The sequence below is a fragment of the Vicugna pacos genome, chromosome 10, assembly GCF_048564905.1.
Source record: "Vicugna pacos chromosome 10, VicPac4, whole genome shotgun sequence".
Lineage (NCBI taxonomy): Eukaryota > Metazoa > Chordata > Mammalia > Artiodactyla > Camelidae > Vicugna > Vicugna pacos.
The window spans coordinates 3,092,348-3,108,598 of record NC_132996.1 but is presented as its reverse complement, the minus strand read 5'-3'; the positions used below and the strand labels follow the sequence as shown (position 1 = coordinate 3,108,598).

At 36.6% G+C, this 16,251-nt stretch overlaps 1 protein-coding gene across 1 annotated transcript in view; it reads right to left on the bottom strand.

Annotated features, from left to right (window-relative positions):
* Positions 1–674: 674 nt before the first annotated feature.
* The window catches only part of KBTBD3 (kelch repeat and BTB domain containing 3), a 41,379-nt gene continuing 25,802 nt past the window's right edge, over positions 675–16,251 (bottom strand). Inside the window, exons 2-3 of the mRNA XM_006216511.4 lie at positions 12,526–12,770; positions 675–8,438 (exon numbers count right to left, since the gene is read on the bottom strand). Coding sequence (XP_006216573.1) covers positions 6,836–8,438; positions 12,526–12,746 — 1,824 coding nt within the window. The 5' untranslated portion in view covers positions 12,747–12,770 and the 3' untranslated portion in view covers positions 675–6,835. The remainder of the gene's footprint in view (positions 8,439–12,525; positions 12,771–16,251) is intronic.

Genomic DNA, 16,251 nt, shown 5'->3' with positions numbered 1-16,251 from the left:
TTCCAAAGAGGAACCCTGTTTTAACCTCGGCAGTAGTCTAGAAGAGAGACGTGGGAGCCAAGGTCATTTAGTAAATCACAGCTCCTCACATAGGAAAAATCAGAACCATGACAGCAAATGGGCCTGTCCAGAAAGAGGGAAAACTACAGAACTGGACTTGAGAGCATCTGTCCAATGTAACATTTATGTCTTTTTATGGCACCACTTAGTCTCTCAGACTCTGCACCCCTTTACTCGCTCCCCCTCAATGAGCACTTTGGACATACGAGGTAGGAACCACGCTTATACCCTGGCAGCTGGCTGCTGCGTGTATGGCTGCTGTGCCGTGAAGAAGGGCTGGACGGTGCCTGACCCTGCACATTCAGCTAGCTCCTGCTGCTTTGTGACTCACGGACATTTGCTTTGTTCTTTCTTAGCCCAGTCAGAGCCTGGAGGTCTCTCCCCACCTACGACTCACTTGAAATCTAGCTGTGTTCTATTCTTTCCGACCAGGATGTTCACCTTGAAGTCTGTTTTGCAGAACACGTCATCACAAGCACAGAGCACCTTCTGACAGTACCCCCGCCTCCACAACCACACTCCCGGGAATGCTGAGCCTCGTTAGAGCCACGCAGGGCATCTGAGGAAGGGGATGGCAAGAAAATGAGAGCCTTAGTACCCACCTTTTTCTACCTTTTTTATTTCTAATAGCAATAAAGACAAACAGAATAGGTATTCATTTCAGAGATACATTTTAATACATTAGTAATTATTTTATATAATTGAAATGTTTTACTGCATGTTAATACGGTTAACATGGACCTGAAAAAAATGCTGATTTTATTTCTCATAGCACATGGCAAAAGCCCATATTTCTACTAATAGGGACATGAAGTAAATTACTTAGATATGCAATGTTAAGTAGCTTTGAGCACTATCTCCTAAGTAGGAAAAAAGCCACTAAAGCTATTATGCTCTTACAGGAGAAATGGGGGTTGCATGTCTACTAATGAAACTTTCAGTCACTGTCTTATCTATTATTGCATTTGAAAGGAAACACAGAATTAAATATAATTAAAATTCAAGGAGAACAAATAATCTTTAAGCACTAAAAATTCAGTGGATAAATTATTTTCAATGTATAATCTCATGAACCAATTATACATACACTATACAACTGTACAAACAACTGTGTATGTTCTCCAAAGGTGGGCAATGCACTGTTGAATGCAATTACATTCTCAAAAAATACTTCATTATCAACTTTCCCACATACTAACAGAAACTCATATACAACACATACTAACAAAGAGTTGTATAAATTACCTAACCCAGACTTTGAACATGAGAAAGATATCACATATTACAAACAGAATGAATACATACATTAATAGATAACTAAAATACAATGTGTAGCATTCTAAAATGCAAAATCCTAATGTAATCAAAATAATCTCTTTTGTACCTTAAAACAATTGCAAAATGTACAGTTATATCTAACCTATTCAGTAACAATATAACTATAATAAATTCTGCTTCCCATATTGGCTCAACAGAATGTCCGTTTATTAGATGTCTTATTATATGCAGGCACTGTGCTAATTGCTAGGTCCAGAAATGATAAATATATGTCACTATTCCTAAGAGTTTCCCATTAAATGAGGAAGACAAACATGTGAAGAAATATTTACACCACAATGTGATACTCAAGAGAATTGTACTCTGAGTTATTCGAATAACCTTGTTACTTTTGGAACCAATAGCATAATTTGTTGAGCTAGTTAGACAGTTATGATTGGGAATGTTGTCAAGAAGTTAATAAGATGAATAAAGCTACCTGACCTGTAGAGTTATTTAGTAATGGCATTGTTTTCTGGAACTATCACGCTCTATCCAACTAAACAAACAAGTACAGATAGATGAATCTCTGGACTTTGTTACTATAAGGCTGGTCTTTATTGATTTGTGAGCAAACTGTCCTCTCATTAACCACCAAGAATGTGACTGCTTTGGTTTCTATTTTTTGGTATACTTTGTAGGGTCTCTTAGAATTGTTTTTAAAAAATTCTGAAAATCGTACCTAATGACAAATAATTGAAAGATATTAAAATCTGGCTTTAGACTCCCTCTTCCAGAAGATATATATTTGTGATTATGTTGATGGGGAGTAGAAGGAAAGAGATACAAGGCTCTAACCCATATTGGGTTTATAAGAGCTAGAGAAATGTTTAAGGGAACGAGATGCCTGCATTATCAAGAGATTCTGCAATGCTGGTCAGGCTCAACACACCAAAAAGAAAAAAAAGCCATAGAGCTAAGATGTATTCTCTGAGGCAACCACACAAGAGAAAGCATGTAATCCCAGCCATTGTGCAGGTTTAAAGTGTTAAGCATTTGAACAAGAAGGAAAATGAAGCCTTGATATTCGAGGAATGGAAGACATGCTGTTTCTAATACTTACGGAGACGGCAACCTAGGACCAAGGATGGAAAGTTATTACAAGGGGGGTAAAATTACATTTCAATGTTAGAAAGAACTTTCTAATAGACCTGTTAAAAAATGGAGGTAGTGAGCACTTTACCCTGAAAGAACTGAATTAGAATTTGGAAGAAAATCATCTGTCAAGGGTGTTTTAGAATTCAGAGGGGCTTTAACAGGTCGGAGCTGTATTAGATTCCAAGGTGAATTTCAAGTTTGATATGAGTCTATGATTTAGAAGAGTTATCTTTTGATAAGTGTGTAATATAATCCTGTGATTAAATTCTATTTATGTTTTAAATCTGATGAAGCATCAGCATCATTAAATATAATTTATAAATACATCTAGAATTTTAAGATATAAAGATATCCTTTCAAATCACAGAATTTTTTATTAGAATCACTACATTTAGCTATATAGCTACATTTACAGTGAAATAAGAACAATAATTTAGGAGAAAATCTTAAATAATGGTCTTTCAAAAGCTTCTATTCACTATAAAACAAATGTGCACCTACGGTAGGCAGAAGGAAAAATCCACATTATATATAGTTCACTATAAATGTCAGCACCATTTACAGACCTTTTTCCTGAGTAATTAAAAAAAAGAACAAATTTCCTTCAATAAGAATGCTCCTACAATGATGTACTTTTAAGACTCAAGTCTTACTGCAATCTTGAGTATGCAGAATCATTGAACTCAAGTTACCGAGAATACCCAAATGCTAAATAAATGGAAGCAGTAAGCAATCAGGTGAAAATGTGTAAATAGAATGTAGAAATCTTTGGTTGTGTACTCCTGTGTAGGAATTTGCTGGGCTAATTACCTGCCACATGCCATAGTCTTTGATAACTAGTTTTATTCTAAGTATGGCTCTATAAAGTGGAGAAAAGTTTTTTCTTAAGTTGAACCAAAATCTGCTGCTTCCCTATAAATTCTAGCCTTTGTTTTCAGGTTGCCCTAAAGAGCTGCCCATTGGAAGACATTTCTGAGTCTTATACACTCAATTCTAAATATGTGTTTCCAAACACAAGGTCCAATTAGACCAAGAAGGATGATCTAATAGTAACACCATATATTCAACAATATATTTAATCATTATATTTATTGCTTCCAAATCTAAACAGATGTTTTCCTATTTCTTTGACTCTGATTTTCAAATCACATGCTTTGAGGCACACTGAACACTATTCAGTTGCTCTTATTGGTATCTGGGAAAGATGGAACCATGTTGCAGGATGTGGTTGCTCTCAAACAATATTCTAGCTTCCAAGGGTAACATGGAGTAAATACTACTATGATAAAGACCTCTTTCCCTCCCCATACCAGCGCTGAGTGTTATGGGAATGTAGTTAGTTTTGATTATGCAAATATTCCCCATATTGCTTAGTCTCACAGGTAACAGATGAACAAAAGGTGCTCCACACAGTAAATCAAGTTTGAAGATCGCTCTAAATGTTCATTAACTTTGACCTTATATAAATGTTGAATTTAGTCTTTTTAATATTTAATAGTGGCACATACCCACTTTCAATTTTAAAAGACATTACTGTATTAGAATTTCCTGCATGCATAATCCAAATGTGGTGGACCAAGACAAATACTGAAGGATTTAGAAATGCCAAATAGTATTTTTCCACAAGAATGAAAGCAATCTGGATAATGAGCAGAATTACTCTCTCTTACACTGCAGCATTGGCTGAAGGATGGTAATGAAAGGAAAGTAGACTTTAAAGAAGAAAAACAAAAAAGACTAAAGAAAGAAGTCATAGATAAAGGGATGTTACTTCCTGACCTTACCGGCAGAGAAACGGCTCCTCCTGAGGGCACTGAGAACAGACTTGAGAGATCACTGAGATTTGCACGTCAGAGATCCAGAATGGAAGGTGAGGCCAGAATAATATATATGGTTCTCAGTGAAGCCAAAGTGATTGGCAAGATCAGAAAGAGATAACCAACTTAGTCAATGACCATGTGTGTACATGGTTGGGTTCCTTGAGGATTTTTCAACACAGAGAACCATTTTTCAATAACCACTTGATAGATAAAATTAAAGTGTTACCTTTACCAGATGATGCAAAATTAGAGAGAACAAGGTCAATGATTAACAGAGCCAAGCCCAGCACAGATTGTGATGTGCCCAGGGGGAAACAAACAAACAAACAGTAAGTACAGGAGGAGTTTGGGGTTTTATGACCAGACAGACTCCTTTTCTTGCAGTTACAACTGATGAAGAGCACTCAGGTACAGATGTAAAGGGATGGCAACAAATGAAAATGATTAACAAGTGACCTGCAGCAGTTTTGGAAACTAAGGCAGAAAGCCTTGTGCATTAGAAAGTGTATTAAATCAAATGCAGAGGGAGCCATCTAAGCTTTGATAACAAGGATATTTCTAGTAACGTTATTAGAAATCAATGGCCAATGAGAAGAACGGTAGAAATCAAGATATAATAATGAATCAAGATTAGGAAAGGATTCTACTTTGCTTTAGTTTCTCCTTTCTGGAAAGATGAACAATTCCTAGAGTCATTGCTTAAAAACAATATTTATTTTTTTTAACATACTCTCATTTATATATGCTTAAATTAAGACTTTTAGTAAATCCACATACAGGTCACCCAAAGTATTATGTTCTTTCTCAAATAACTTGTTTTCAAAGCCACACATTCACACAAAAGAAAGCCTCCCCTGAATTGTTTCTTTTTCTCTTACACATGCACACAGAGGAAAAAGAGCAGAGCCAATGAAGGTAGACAGGGAGGAAGCTGCCAGTTCTACAGAATACTTTGTATGCAACCGTCATCGGATTAGGGACAGTCTCCGATTTTGGAACTGCACAATAACTTAGTCTAATATCCTGTTCTACTTTGAAAAATATATTTGAAGCTTATGATTGCATAAATTTATATGGTAAAAGACCTGCATTTCAGTATATTTCTACATCTAAAGAATATGTATATTTACAACAGATTAACATTTACTACAGTATATGAGAAACTACATTTAATTCCAGAGAAATAGTCTACACATTACCTGAGCTGTAAATCAGGAGGCTTAAAACCTGAAATGCCTGTACCTTTAAGACTGACTAAAGAAACATGTCCTCGTACAAGGCAGAATCATCTTAGCTGAGAACAAGGATGATTAATACTCTTTCATTGTTCGGGTTAAAGATGATTAAACATCTAATCAGATGCAAGTTTTTGAGTACTACTATCAATACTGAAAGCCCAGCTATATTTTTAAATTTAGGAAATAATTCACTATAACTTACTGAAGTAGTAAACATACACAGTGCTTTACAGCTGGTATATATCATCATAGGAAACTGGCATGGTACTAATTGAAATGCTGAAATTTCCTATTATAACTCAAATTTGGACATGTAAAAGTATAAGAAATGTCAACAAGGGTGATCCACTTATCTACAGGTCAGATTTCTACATCCTCACATTGGAAACTGGCAACTGATAGGAAAAAAGTATTTTAGGACAATCATCCCATAATTTAAGAACCTCACTCAATGGGTTACAATGTTAAGATAAACTCAGGTCAGCTGTAACTTAGAATTAATTAAATCAAGAATGCTACTTTACTGAGCATGAGCCAGAAAATACGACAAATAATCTTGCTGGAAACTGACACGAACTAACACTGAGAACTAAGACAATCAGCAATTTTTAAGGCATTTCAGTAACTGCCAATGGCATTGTGGCATAACAATACGGTTACATTATGCTCTTAATGAAGAGTTGAATCATACAAAGAGATAAACCATATTTACTGTACAGTTTAGAAGGCAGGGGAAATACACTACATTTCAGAAATTTCCTGACTAAAAGTGATGAAAGAAATGAAAGGGCTTAGAAGCAGCTAACCAATGATTGGAAAAAATAGGAATTCAACAGCTTTTATACCTATAGTAACAAGGTAGAATTCTCACCTCTAATTTATTTTTCACTTCATGTAATACAGAGTGTAAATAAACTGTTTTTACTACCTAAAGAGATTCCTGCCATTTAAATTGCACAAATCTGTTAACTCTGATTCATTTTTAACTAGTCTTTCATGGATAAAGTACTTCAAAAATCAACACATCAAAGCCTATGAGTTTTATTTACATATGAAAATACTAAGTATTCTAGATTCTACAAGATTAAATTAAACACAGTGTAATTTTTGGTAAAATGTATTCTGTATTTTAAGTTTCTGGAAATTGCTAATTCATAGATGGTGTACATTCATAGTAATTCTCTAACAGAAGATGCATTTTATTAGGCTGTGAAGACCTTTTTACCAACAATTAAGGTTAACAAATTTACTGCAGGTTTCTAGAGCTGTAGTAGTTTTAGGATGTCTAATCACAAACTACTTTTAGTAATGATTAGAAAACCATGGGTCCCTGTATTTATTAAACTGAATCGCCTGGCAGTAAAATTCGGTTAAGGCTCTTGGCATTGGTGAAACTTCTTCCCACTCGGACCTGCTGCTGTGGTAGACCTGGACTTCATCTGTGATTTCATCTGGTGCATAATCACCACCTAATATATAAATTTTATCTTCAATGCCAACTGCACCTGCGTTAAAGCCTGCACATTCAAAAGATCCTTCACCCTTCCAAACGCAAGTATCTGGACAAAAACTATAAACCTTGTAGGTGGAAAGGTCACATATATACAGTGTACAGTTTACTGGGACAGCTTTAATTAGTGTTGCGTGAAAAAACTGCCCAAACTCTGCCACTAGTTCAGACCACTGATCGGTTGTGGCATTGTATTTAAAAAAGCAGTCAAGTGATGGGTTAAAAGCATCTGTAATCTCTACCTCTGATCCAAGAACATAAATTACATTTTGGCATGCACTTGCTTCGGGATAGTAGATGCCCCTGGGCAATGGGCTAACAGATATCCATTCTTTGGAAAGAGGGTTGTAAGATTCAACAGCTAAGAGACTTCTAATGTCCTGAGAGCCTTTAGTCTTACCACCTATGACAAATAATCGATTGAGAGCCATAACTGATGTATGCATGGTTCTTGGTGTTTTCATGGTTGATACCAGGAAGAAATCATTTTTGACTGGACAGTAGCACCAGGTTTGATCAGTGGCATCATGATATGACTCTGCAATATGGAGCCGGACGGTTCTGCAACACGGCCCTTTGCAACCACCTGTCAAGAATATTTTCTCCCCGTAGCTAGACAGACTAGATCCTGGCAAATCAATTAGGTGTGACTGTGGCAGTATTTTCCATGAATCACTTTTAATATTATAGCAAAATGTGTATTGATTTTCTCCATTTTCCTCAGTTTTGTGAACAAATATGTATTTTTCAGTTGTGGAGGGTCGGGCATCAGGGAAAAGTCCGCCAGAACCTTGCACACACTTAATCGCATCCATGATCACGTCAAAACAGTCTGTGCTTTTGAGTAAACACTCTTCATTGAGCAGACAGTCTTGAAGTGTCTCCTCAGGTAAGTGATATAATCTTACTTTTTTAATCAAATAAGGCAGATGCTTTTGCCTTGATTCTAAGTTATGTTTAGTCCAACTGAGGACGACTTTCAGTACAGTTTCTTCTTCGGGAACATTTAATTCATCTGATTCCAGACACTTCTGTAGTACTCCAAAATTTAACTCTAAGAAATCACTGGATTTAAATACTAAAGAAAAGTGATGTTGTACAAAGTATAAAGCATGATCAAACAAACGGGTAGAGCCATAGCTATCTGAGATAGATAATAACTGTAAACAGTTGACAAGATTAATATTTTTTATTAAAAAGTCACTGCAAGCTTTGGATAGGAAGGAAACTTGAAGAAACGATGACAACTGGAGAAACATTTCCACATTATCATCTGTTATCTTTGTTTTTCCAGTATAGGCATAATCAAGAAACGCTTTTACTGCTTTGGAGGACAAATTAGTAATGGTAACACTTCCACCATCTCTTTCTTTCATGTTTACTTCAAACATAGCCCTGCAAAAACAAAGAACACAGAAGAACAAATAAAACAGGAATATGTTATCCCACGATAATTTTTGATGTTACCTTGAAGAGGTTTCCTCTACTCTTAGGTTGGTTTTAAAATATATTTCTGAAATGTATTTTAAAAGCATCCTAATATATTACTTTAATATCTGTAATAGAAACCAAATTACTTATCTGTCAAACATACATATTCCATAACTCTTGTATTGCAAAATATATACATTATAGCTGAGCTACAGCAAATAATTCAAAGAAGGCTACAAAAAGATTCAAATTTTGTACACTGATTTGATGTTGTCATACGTTATTCATAAAATTAAGAGTAAAATCTAAGAGCTGAATTAATTTATTTATGGGTTAAACAGCATCAACCCTGCAGGTGATAATAAAAATTACTTAAAATTTATCAGGCTTCTGAGTTTAGGATTTAAAAATCTTTTTCAAAATAATTTTCAATTTGGTAGGAGTGAAATATGTGAAATACGGAATGTAGTGAGGTACCAGATGTCTCCAATGAATCTATCTGTGTGGGGAAATCCACCAAAGATAAACTTAAATACACATCTAAGAACACACTTCATGCAGCACTTTAGGAAAAAGGGAATATAATTTTATAAAATGAAACAACAGTGTTATCACCAAACCAAAAATGCTAAAAATAAGTTTTCATAGAAATAGCCACTGAGAGACGGAGATTGGTCTCCAGCTTTGAATAATCAGACCGGCTTTGGTAAAGTTGGTAAAACTCTAAGGAGGTGGGAACTACTTTGGCTCAGTTTAAGCACAAATATAAATTATTTAGAAATGTTTGGGTAAGAGACTAAGAGATATTTTACAATTGGCTTTGGTAAGAACAATACTGCCATCCATCCTTATATTAACTTCATATCCAGAGTTATTCATCTTTATACTTCAAACAAACCCATTATGATGGTTGTCAGCAGAACTGCAAAAAAAGATTAAGATTAAAGAGGACAGCACGGCAGCGGAGAGCTAAGGACGGCCAGCTGAACATTCATTAGGACTGAAGATCACCTGATTTGGGTTCTAGTTTAATCCTGGTTGGTATTTGTACCATATTGTCCAGAACACCTTTGTGAGCAGTGCATGGGTGCCCAAGCCCTCCGGGGAAAAACAAATTTTCATTATTGGAGCCTACTCTAGAGGGTAACTAACTAAAGCTACTAAGAAAAGCACTAGCGTCCAACTGAGAAGTGCGAGGAGCCTTCTAGATACAGCCCAGGCTTTAGGAAAAGGATGAGGAAGCACCTTCTCACTAGTGGGTATTCAATACTTCTTAATAAACAATAACAAATAAAAATAGTGACCAAGATGTATACATGTTACACATTAGGCAGGATATTTCAGTAATGTATGTCAACTTAGAAACTGTGATAATTATGTGAGATTATTAAGATCCCTATAAGTGAGGGTAGTAATAAGAGCACGGCCTCTAGAACAGAGCTGCCAAGGTGGGTATCCTGCCTGCCTCACTTACTAACTGTGTGGCCTTGGGGCGGTAACCACCTCTCTGCGCTTCAAATCCCTCATCTGAAAATGGGAGACCAGTAGTACCTACTTCACTGCATTGTAAGAGGAATAGCTGAGTTAAATGATGCAAAGTATCAGCTGCTAATATCTTTTTAAGAAAATAAATGTTTTCTATCATCCTACGTATTTCTAATTTACCATCAGCTTCCACATTTTCTTGGAGAAGACACATGTAGTATCATATTTCTATACTTCCTCCTACTCATCTTTAAAGTATCCAGTTAACTTCTGTCTCAAATTTGCCATGTTATCATAAAATGGTTACACAACATGATTCCTTTTCAGTCTTGTCTCCAGTTATTTTACATTTCAATCGTAATTTTCATTTTCCAAAAATACTATAAAGGGCATTTATCATGCACTGTGTACTTTTCTGCTACTTTTATTTTATATACCCCAATATTCCAGTAAGCTTATATCCCAATATTCCAATGAGTTTGGTCATAACACAAAATTATGAATTAGTAGCTTTATCATAAGAGTGCCAATTAGACAGATTTCTATCTACATTTGTACATATTTTTATGAACATCATATATTCATTTAGTAAAATACTATATATAATCAAGGATCTAGATCATTATAAAACTGTCATTTGTGTTACTTCAAATTTTAAAAAATGTATTTTTCTAACAGTAATTTTTAAAAATTGAAAGTAGATCCCTAAAAAGCTAGGAGTGGACTGAACAAAGTACTACAGACAAGAATTATGTGAAGATACATTTAATTAATAAATAATTTCAACATAAAGAGTAGCAGACAGCCAATTCAAACGCTTACATGTACTTCTTATTTTGTTTACAGGAAAACTTTCTAGGGAAATAAACCTGCGTATTCATACCAATTTATTTCCATTTTGGGGAGCTAGGTTTTGAAAATAATAATAATAATAATAATAATAATTGCAGCTAACATTAACTGAGTGTCGTGGTAACTGACCTAATCGCTACATACTCATTTCATTTATTCATTTCATTTCCTTATAGTGCTCCTAATGACTCTATGAGTTAGGTTCTATTTTTATTATCTTAATTTTTTACAAATAAGGAAACTGAAGCCTGAAGAGGTCAGGTAACTTACCTAAGGTCACAAGTCTAATAAGAGGTGGAGCTGGGATTTAGATTTAGGACATGTGCATTAAGAGGCCAAGTACTTAGCCATGATACTGTACAGCCTCCTCTGATGAAGAGGTGCTATGAAGGATAAACGAGCAAAAAGGGTTCTTTGGAAGAAAAACGGGATTAGAAGAAAGGTGGGAAGAAACTGGTGGAACCTGAGAGTTGAGAGAGCATAAGAAAAGGGCTGCAGTGGAGTGTTAAGAATGACTTAGGTTAACTGGGAGAAGAAATAAAAAGAATAAATGAAGACACTGAGTATAGTTAGGTAAATAGCTAGCGATAGCTGCAGCCCCCTTGTCCCCAGTAAACTGTGATGCAGCTCTGAGACACTGCTCCCCAGTATAAAGCAGGAACCCCTGCAGAAACAGGTGTTTAGCAAGTAACAGATACCAAAAAGCTTGCTGAATGAAGTACAGCCTTTAAGATTTACTCTGGAGCAATAAGGGTGCAGTCTAATTAGATGTTGGTAGTATAACAGGAGTTAAGGATTAAAACCAATATAAGTTAACTTGCATCTAGGTGTTTTTATCAAGTTTACTTGTTAGAGGTTTAAACCCTGCTTGCTTAGAATAAAAATTGCTTCTAAAATTGAGCATAGTGCAGAACAGTGCAATCAGGATTTGAGTTTATTGCAGCATGACTAGGAGGGCTAATGGTCAGGATGTCAGCAAGAGATGTTTGGCCAATTAAGCCTCAAAGGACAGTATTGCCTTGTTACAGTTACCATAGTACTAAGATATGTGTCTGACCCTTAACCTTGAAGAATCAGAAACCCGTTGTCGTCACAGTGGATTCCTAGTGTCATGATTAGGACACTCATTGTGGGATGATCTACGTGGGGAACCAAATTATAGTCAGAAGATTGCCTCGAATCAGAACAAACTGGATGCTCTCCAGAAATGCTTCTGGAGGTCCTTTTCCCTACTGTGGGACTATTTTGGCTAACGAGAAGAGAAATTCTCTGGGTTAGAGTTCTTCACCACTGGACAATCCATGGATATAATATATAACCGAAATGCGTTTTCTTCTCAGACTCATTTTTTTTTTTAAAGGTGGCTTCCATTTTTGCTCAATGTGTCCTTTCCTCTTTTTCTAAATGATACAGTGCAGGGATCCCCTAAACAAAACTGACCCTATATCAAAACAACTTTCTTCCAGAACATTTCAAGGGACTAACATTCCATAGATTTTTGGGAAATGCTGGCCTGGGAAGACCTGAGCTTTAAAACAGGCAGTCTTCAATTTTCATATTCAAAAATCATTAGTTAATCTAGGTTCCAATTAGCTTTTTTAAAGTATTAAAAATTACTGTCCCATGCTCTGTGGGGGAAAAATTGAGTACAGTCACAAAAAATAATTTAATTAGTGGTATAAAATCTGAGGGATCTGGAGACAAGAAAAAGTACCTGAAAAAGTCACTGCATGCTGCTAACACACAACGATGACATGGGATTGTTTCATCTTTCATGATTATTTTGAAATCATAAAAGACATTCTGTTCTCTAAAATTCTGTAGTATACTTAAGATTTTCTGTCCATGATCTTCCGACACAAGGAAGTTGTTTTTCTTCTCAGATGAAATTCTATTACACGGGCTTTGTTGATGGAAACCATATGAATTATCCATAGCCAACTCCACCTGTTTTTAGAACTGGAATAAAAAAAAAATCACTGATGTAGCAGAGTCCTAACAAGATTTTCAGATCCAAAATTTGCCTTCATAAGGTCAATGACACAAAAATGCCCAAGGAGAGCAATCCTAACAGTAAAACTCGTCCTAAGCATTTATTCTCATGACATTTCGCGTTTCTTTTAAAATTTTTATGAATATTGAGCTCACTGGACTAAAAAATATATGATTAAAGGGTAAAGTTCAAGGTTATACAATTATGTTAAACAGCACAATTTATAAGTCATCACTTACCCAAGATGTTGACTACGTGACAGTTCTGTTACGTGTAAGAGGTATTGTTTATACAGCAGTTATCATTTGGGTCTGTGTACCCAACACATCCCTCTCCCCTCCCATCCATTTTCTTCTGGTAGCAAAGCAGATGTTAAAATGTTGATCTTGAAACATAGGTATATGCCCTCTGGAGTTAGACTTTTTACAGGACAATTAGTTGTAAAAGATCAAGGTGTTAGATTGTATTAACTGGTTATGGCCTTTAGTAAGAAAGAAAAAGGGCAAATATTGGTCCAAGTTGGCCTATTTGAAAGCAGGAAGGCCGTTTAAATACGAGGTCAGAAACCCAAGATAGTTGAAGGCCAGATAACTGTGACTTTCCCAAACTGCAAGTTTAGTTCTAAGCATAAAAGTTTACACCACAAAAAGCAAGAAAGTAGGAAATAGAAAGAAAAGAATTGGGTTCTAGGGGAGCCAGAGAAATAGGGAAACTTGATTCCTTAGTATATTCTGTTCTGGATATTTAGCACTTTGCAAAATCACTCCAAAACTTAGTGGCTTAACACAGTAATTTATTACTGCTCACGGTTCTGCAGATTTAGATGGAGCGTCTTGCTTGGGGGCTCTCACACGGTTAGTCAGGTGGCAATTCTGGCTGAAGTCACCTCAGGCCCGACTGGGTTAGAGGCCCAATACGGTTTCTTCATTCACATTTCTGATGCTTCAAAGGGGATGGATGGCTAGCACACACGGGGCGCTCTCTCCCTCCCCTGAGGTACGCTCTCCACGTGGCTACCTTAATGCTTCCTCACAGCATGGCAGGCTCAGGGTGGCTGGACTTCTCACATGGTGGCTGGGGTCTCTCACGGGGGGTATTTCGAGCGCAGGTGGAAGCTAGACAACTGGAGAAGTAGTCTGAATGATCCTACAGCATCAATCAAGACTTCAGTCTAGGACTCAGACGATCGGTAACTGTGTTGTCCAACACAGTAACCAAGAGTCATATAACCTATTTACATTTGACTTACTTAAAATTAAAATTAAGATTTTAGTCTCTTGGTTGCCCTAGCCATATTTCAAGTGGTCCGTAGCCATATGTAGTGTAATGGGTACTCTTTTATGTGTCAACCTGATTGGACCATGGGGTACACAGGTATTTGGCTGAACATTGTTTCTGGGTGTCTGCGAGGGAGTTTTCGGATGAGATGAACGTCTGAATGAGCAGACTAAGTAAAGCAGATTGCTCCCCTTAATGCGAGTGGGACTCACTGAATCCAATGAAAAGCCTGACTAGAACAAAACACCAAGTAAGAAAGAAATTATTTTTCTTTGCCTGTCTTTGAGTAGGAATCCCAGACTTCTCCTGCCTTTGGACTAAGATTTGGATTGCAACTTTACTATTGGATTTCCTGGACCGGCTTTCTGACTAAAGATCTTCGGACTTCTCAGCCTCCATAATTACATAAGGCAACTCCTTACCGTAAATCAACCAGTCAATCCATCCATCCATCCATCCATCCTTCTATCCAATAGGCTCTGCTTCTCTGGAGAACCCTAATACATGTGCCTAATGGCTGTCATATTGTACAGCACAGAGTATTTTCATCACCACAGAAAGTTACTAACTAGATAATGTACTATATAAAGAATAATATGCCTGGATAAGAGTGCATGTGCACGCATGCACAGGGGGCAGTAACAAGGCGTTGTAATCTGCAGTAATACTGGGGAAATAAGTTGCAATGCAGTGTTCTGAGCAGCTGTAAGTAGGAAGACATATTAAGAATGAGAGTGGGTGGCATGGAAGGAGAGAGATAATGAGGGGTTTGGAAGCAGTTCGGAAGAAAAGTAAGGCAGAAAACAGTTGTATTAGTCAGCGTTCTCTAGAGAAACAGAACCAATGACCCAATAGGCTATATATGTGGGTGTAAGCCTACTGGTTATATACATCACTACTGGGACATGTGATATGTGGGGGTGGCGGTGAGAATGTGTGTATATACACATATGTACATACATATTTACATTTATAAGATGGTATGGGAAGGAGCAGGAGAAGTCGTTCTCTAATAATTCCTAGGGCTTAAGAGAAAAGTTGAACACAAGAGCTATCATTGCAAAGTAGTTTATCTGGCGTATGAGGATCAATGAAAAGAGAGACACCTGGTGGAGGCAAGCCAGCCTCTTCTAACTGACTCCCTGATGATAGAAAGGAGTATGTAAAAGGGTCTAGCGAGGGAGTACTTAGACTATGCAAAAGGTACACAGAGCAGTAACCAGGCATGATTTATACCAGACAGACAGACATGAGTTAATGCTGTGCAAAGGATCAAAGCACCTTCTCAACACCACAGTGAGGTCAGGGCCTATTTTTCAAGCCTAGCAATGGCTGGAACATCAATAATCTGTAACAGCAATGGAGGATATCTGCATGGCCTGCCTCAGAGAACCACAGGATTGGTCAAGACTCAGTCCAGGTCACCTAGACACCCCCTGGAACTGCTCTAAATTCTCATCCATTTAAAGGTATGTATTTAAGCCCCTTTATTACAGGAAGTTGGATGCTGAAGATGAAAAAAATAAACTTATCTCTTATAAGCTTAGATGTGTCTGGGTTTTTAAAAGTTCTCTCAAAGTTTAGGATTTTGGAGTTGGCAAGGATATTTGATCCACATAGGAAAATCTAAAGCAGAACTTACTACCCTGCCCTCCATGCCACCTAGTCAGGGAGAGATGAAGGAAAGGACATGGGAAGATACTGAATACTTGTTTCACAATCCTTTCATTCTGTATATGATTGATTGTGTATGTATGTGTATACATATAATTTAATTTTTAAAAATATTTTATTGGACATTTAAGAACATGTCTACTTTCCAGTTATTTAATGTGGTCATAATTACCAATGGAAACTACTAAAATCTAAATATTTTCATGCTGGTTTTCCCCCCTTAACTATATTCTTTTTATATTTCTCATCTAGATGAATGGCCTCTGTACTTCCCAAGCCAGATGCTTGGAAGTCGTGCTTCACCAACCATATATATACATCTATTTTAAAACCACTACCTTCTCTCCATCCCTCCTGACATTCCTTAGTGTAAGCTCTGATCATCTCACTTGAATTGCCTAATAGCCTCAACACTGATCGTCCTCATTCCATAAACTTTTATTTAAAATCTTTTGGGTTTCACACCTATGTATACATTGGGAATATAAAGATAAA